General features: G+C 42.9%; 1 protein-coding gene across 2 annotated transcripts in view; it reads right to left on the reverse strand.

Annotated features, from left to right (window-relative positions):
• shisa8b (shisa family member 8b) overlaps positions 1-4,248 on the reverse strand; it is a 37,268-nt gene extending 33,020 nt beyond the window's left edge. The window contains exons 1-2 of one of the 2 annotated variants that reach the window (XM_082544287.1): positions 3,778-4,248; positions 2,104-2,761 (exon numbers count right to left, since the gene is read on the reverse strand). In XM_082544287.1, the coding sequence (XP_082400413.1) occupies positions 2,104-2,735 (632 nt within the window). In that variant the 5' untranslated portion in view covers positions 2,736-2,761; positions 3,778-4,248. Of the gene's footprint in view, positions 1-2,103; positions 2,769-3,777 lie in introns of both variants that reach the window. The other variant, XM_082544286.1, reaches the window with a different exon arrangement.
• Positions 4,249-6,153: the final 1,905 nt, after the last annotated feature.

The following is a 6,153-nucleotide window of genomic DNA, read 5'->3' on the forward strand; positions in this document are numbered from 1 at the left end:
AAACAAGAATAAATATGTAAAGTTTTAGGTGTGTACACCGATGAAGCACTAGCTCAAAGCTTAGTTAACACAGGTGAAGATAAACTAGTTCACATCCATAGCTGACACTTTAGACTTTAAACTGAAAATTAAGCCTCACCCACATATAAAGCAATTTGCTCACAGCACATTACTTTGTAGCTGACAGCTGGTCACTATTTTTGACATTCCACCCTCATGTTTGTTTACCAACCCCCAGTTATGTCAATCAACAATTCGCTTCACTCCCATTGGTGGTTGCCTCAAAGCCGAGATAAGTTTAACACTGTGTGTTGTTGTGATGTTGTTTACGCTATTTCACCTCTCAAATAATACTGACATTGTATTTGTGCAATTGCAAGCGTCTTCCTGTGCTATTCTCTTTCAGCAGAACTGTCATTTTCAGTAGTGCCATCCACGAAGGCCCCATTCAGTGCCAATTCTAATCTAAACACATCCCTGTAAACCTCTGTAGGATCATACATCAGCATCTCCAAAAACCAAGAAATAAAAAGTGCTGGTACTGCACAAAATGTAATCACTTAAATAATGAGATGCGTCATTAAGTAGATTCAGATTCAAAACTGATGAGTTAACGAATGTTAAAATGTTCTTTGGGAACTTTTGTTGATGTTCGCTTATGTCATTGAGCTTTGGTAATATTTGCAAGTGATCTTCATTCATGTGCAGATATTTCCCAGGACATGCCATACTCATTATAACTTTTCAGACATGTCAATAATGTGCCTGATGTTTGGACTGAGAAGATCAAGTTTTTACTGAATTTGTTCAAATTTGCACTCATAAAACTCAACTTCAGGTTAAAGCTTCATTGTCTATTGGATGTTTGAGGAAAAAATATTTGGTGATTTAAAAATACAGTACTTAGTTACTTTAAAAAAAAAGATAAACACATTTTCTTAAAACTTATCAAGTGCATTTGTTCTATTTCTCGACTCTCTTACCCTCTGCCTGACTCTGCTCAGATCAGCTGGTTGTGATGCTTGTGGGGAAGTTGTGGGGTGCCCTCTGGTGGACAGATGACCCAAGTTTGTAGTTGGAGGGCATTTCTCCATTTCTTTACTTTTAAATTTTCATTTTTCATCATAACATGATAAATGTTGATACCAGTAAATTGCCAAATAGCTAATATTACTCTCCTAATAAATAAGTCAGACTCAGTTTCAAATGGTCTGATGGACTTTCTTCAGCAGCGCCTAGCCTAGTATAGCGATTTTGCGCATCATGTGATACACACATTGCTTGACTCACGTCCACCATATTGGACATTATGCAACCAATGGTTGGGTTCATAGAAGTTTCTGGCTGTCTGTAGATGAAATCAGTGGCAAAGGGGTATTATACTAATATATATCCCAATGTTTCCTTTAAAGGCAGGTTTTAGTTGCACTTTTCAGTTTTATGCTGCTTGAAGAATACCTGGCTAGTGTTTGCAGACAGACATGTTCCATGCAAAGTACAGGTGACCATAACAATTTGATAGCAACCAAAGCAATTGGGGAGTCCAATATTTTTGCCTGGAGACCAGTAATTACAAGGGGGTCACAGACCAGTCTCAAATTCAAAATGTGCATTTGTTATCCCTTGACTGTAACTGTTTTGTATTTCAGAATGGTTTTTGCACGTGTCTGTGTTTTGAGGTGACTTTTAGGTATAAAGTATAAGGGCTGGGAACATTGTCTTCATTTATTAGCAATCTAACAATAACCTCTGTAAGCTGGAAAAATGAATCCTCACGAATAACCTTCCTCCTCCTTTTCCCTCATGACTACTGCTTGGTTATTAACCTGCTGGTGTGCACAGAGTGCCAAAGGAGAGGAGTACCTCTCCTGTGTCTGTGGTTGGGCTTACTCCAATACAACAAACGATCTACATTCATATACAACAAGAAAAAAAGACCCATCGATAAAGAATAAACATGTCTTTTGTCGTATGTTTTAATTAGGGGATAAATGAGCGTTTTCTAGAAATTTGGAAACCCATGCATCTCTCTCACACATGCGCGCGGGCACACACACACACACACACACACACACACACACACACACACACACGCTTCTTCACCTGGAGTTGAGGTCGGCCTGTGCTGCCCCTCCTACTCCTCCTCCGCTTCCCCCACGGCTCTTCTCCAGGCCCAGTTTAGTAAAGATGCCAACCAGTACCATGATGGCCACCACCCCACAGATGATGTACACGATAAGTTGCGTGCGGTCCCGGTCCAGGTCTCCCTGTCCCTCAGTAATGGTGGCAACTGGTTTGCCAGTGTTTGCCCAGATGGGAGTGTCATAGTTGGAGCAGATGTTCTGGTCCAAGCGCTGCTGACGGAACTGGCAGCAGAAACGGTAGAAGCAGGTACCGCAGCAGTACAGGAAGACACCGGCGTTACAGTTGAAAGGTGGGTCCCACTGACCCATGACATCATAGTAACCCTGGCAACGTGTCCCACCAGCAGGAGGGAGATCCTCATCATCTGTATCTCCACCACTGTTGGGAGTGGAAAGCCCTGTCTCTGGAGGAGTGTTTTGGGTGGTCTCTGTATAGCTGGTAGTTGTCTGGTTAGTCAGTGTGGTAGGTGAATCCTCAGTTACTCCCACAGCTGTAACTGATGGACCCTGGGCGAAGGCTGGCCGGATCACCAAGAATAAAAAGAGGAAGGAGAGAAAAAAGGGGCAGGAGAAAGGGTTGGTGGCTGCCATGTTTCCTGGAGAACCCAATGTTCCACCTACAGGCTTTGAATAGGAGGGAAGCAGGTGGAAGAGTGTTAGCAACAGAGAAACAGCACAGACATCAAACAAGGTAAAAGTAGTTTTACTGAGAAAAGCAAACCAAAAAATCCCCACAGTCTAAAAAAAATTCCCAGAAGTATCTCAAAGCATGTTCCTGTTAAAACACATGACTTATCTATTGATCTGACACATTTATGAAATCAATAATGAAAAGAGGGCAGAGTACATTTTTAAATAGGTCACTATCGGAGACTTTTGTCATAAAAGGCGATGTGATACACACTCGCTGCTCTCTCCTACTCCCTGGGTGTTTGGTATGCAGGGGAAACAACAGGAAGGCTACGCAAAGGCTAATTAACACTACCCCCAAAAAACCATTGGCTGCCCTCTGCTATCCCTTGAGCCCATCACCAGATCCTGTCTCAGTAAAACCAGGGCCATCACAGGTGACCTCTTGCACCCCGCTCACCACCTGTTTGACCCGCTGCCACTCCCGATGTCGCCTCAGGTCAATCAGGTTCCACACCTGCAGACTCACAAACAGCATCTTCCCCTGGGCCATTGCCACCGTTAACATACAATATCCTGTCCTAATCACACACCGACTCCACTCAGACCAAGTGCATTACACTACTTCCAAACACTTTGCAACCTGTTCTTCTTTTGTGTTTCTTCCTCCTATGTTCCTCGTGATTATTAATATTTTTCATGTTTGTTATTTACTCATGCTGTCTTACTATTTAATATTTTATTCCAGCACAGTTGGTGTAGAGCACTCACAATTTTGTTGTACATGTACAATGACAATAAAGGGCTATTCTATTCTATTCTATTCGTTTCTATTCGATTCGATAATCAGCTGGGAGAATCAGTCTAAGGAGACTTCTCAACTTACTTTTCAAAGATATTAAAAAAATGCAGAAAAGCAAGTGACAGTTCAATTTTGTTTAGTTTTGAAAGAGCTAAATAGGCAAGTCATTTCATGCTTGAAAATCATTGACTGGGTTCTCACCTTCTTCGCAGTCCTCTGTCGACCCTGTGCGTTTCTTCCTCAAAGTTCAAGGGCAATAAAATGAAATCCCTCTAGAAATATCCACAAACTTTAGCCAGCAGCATTTTTGCCCCAAGTTTACCCTCGCTCCTCTTTCCCCTCACGTGTTCTCCATTTTCAGCCGTTGATTTAATTGAACGACTTAAACAAACCCAAAGCGATGCACTCCTTTGACCCTCTTTACACTCGTCTTTACAGTCCTCTCTATCACCTCTTGCTCTTCTTCTCTTCTTCAAACGCTGTGCAGACAAAGGCGGCTGATGTGAGTTCGGTCAATGACTTTTAGGCTCCTCTACTGCCAAGATCCCCTTTGCGCTGTGTGTGTGTGTGTGTGTGTGTGTATGTATTTGTCCATATGTGTGAGAGAGAAATCAAAAGAGTGTGTGTGGTGGTTGCACCGAGCCCTGAAACAGTTCAGGAACCAAATGCGATCTCCGCCTCTGTTTACTTCCACTCAGTGCCAGACAGTGAGAGAGGAGAGATAGGAGAGAGCGTGTGTGTGGGGGGTGGGGGGTGGGGGGGGCAGAGGGGCGCTATATCCAGCTGCATTTCCCATCATTCCCAGAGGGGAAAAGGACTGGAAGGAGAGAGATGGGGAAAATATAAAAAAGAAAAAAACTCAAATGTTTGTGTGTGTGTGTGTGTGTGTGTGTGTGTGTGTGTGTGTGTGTGTGTGTGTGTGTGTTTACTATATGTTGAAATCTTGGCCCCTATCATACCACACACACACACACACACACACACACACACACACACACAGAAGCCCCACCTCGTCGTCCACCCACCCTGCCTCCCCATCCTTATCCCTTCTCCGTCTTGTCATGTCTCTTCCCCGCCCTCCTCTCCTGCCGCAGGCTTAGGTAACACACTTGTTTGTGGATTTCTGTGTCGAGTGTGTGCATGTAGGTGTGTGCGTGTGTGTCTTGTAAGCATCTGTTTGTGTCAGATTCAGGAGTCAGGAGGGTCCAACTCTAGCTTTGCCTACTCCTGTGTTTTAGTACCAACCTGCGCAGGAAATACCGAAACTGGGAGCCGAGACTGGCACACACCGCTGAAGACTAACACACACACACACACACACACACACACACACACACACACACACACACACACACACACACACACACATGCACTCACACACATATTCATATGCCTCCACTGAGGCCAATTATAGGAGCTTTTCTCAAAGTAAACTACCACATTTACAAATTTTAATGGAATTATAAGCCAGATTGACAAGGGGCTTTTTGTTTTGCTTCCCGCTAATCGCCTGTCCCAAAAATCCCCTTCTTTATGTCCTGTCATTCCAGACTCACTGCTTCCCTCATTTTCCTCCGATTCTCACTGTATTGTGTGCTGGATATCAGAGGGAGAGTGCGAGAGAGAGAAAGAGAGAGGGGAGAGAAAGTGTAACAGAGGGAATGAAAAGAAGAGAGTCAATGTAGGGCAGTGGAGAGGAGGCTGATTGAAAAGAAAAAAAAGAGAGAGAAAGGAAGGAAAGAAAGAGGGGATGGAGAGGTGGAGTAGCGGAGCGGGGAAACGACCGGCTGAAGATGAGAGGCGAAACACTGAGAAAAGGAAGCGAGAGAAGGTTTTAGAGTAAGGAGTTGGGTGGGGGGTGTAGAGGTGAGAGTTTTGAGAACAGGATGAAGGGAGCAGAGAGGTGACAGGTACAGGATGCAGGACTGAGAGGGGGGAGGATTAGAAAGCAAATGAAATTAAGGACTTTCTTTTCTGGATGAAGTCCATTTCTTCATCATTTTCAGACTCATGATGCTGACAAACTCAGATGCCTGTTATGTGAGAATAGGACTATAGCGCCGATGGGACAGTGATTTGCAGGTCATCGAGCTGGGAACAGCAAACTTTTAAAGCAAGAAGCTTTAAAAGAGAACCAGGATGGAAAAGAAAACCTTTGAATACTGTAAAGTTTAATTTGTGTGCTGGGGATGTAAAAGCCCAACCAGGGACAAGTGTTGGAAACTGGCAGTGGCTATAAACTCTCTGCAACATCATCAGTTTCATGCTCTGCACTGGAACTGTGTTAAACTCTCTCATCCCTTTATTATGTCATAAAAATGCAATAAATTAACCCCATAAAGCCCAAACCATGAAATAATTGTCAGATTTTCATTTTCATTTTTTAAACTGGAGTCTTTATTGAACCATGTGACAATTTTTTTAAAGGAACTAAATAATAATTTGCATATATGAGTTTTAATTTAAATCATTTTTTGCTATATTTACTGTTCAGTTTGTTCATGTTCACACTGATGATAAAGAGATCTTATCAAATGTGTTGTATTTGGCATTATTTCTTTATTTCTCTGTTTGCAA

Source organism: Aulonocara stuartgranti (genome assembly GCF_965226115.1).
Source record: "Aulonocara stuartgranti genome assembly, chromosome: 8".
NCBI lineage: Eukaryota > Metazoa > Chordata > Actinopteri > Cichliformes > Cichlidae > Aulonocara > Aulonocara stuartgranti.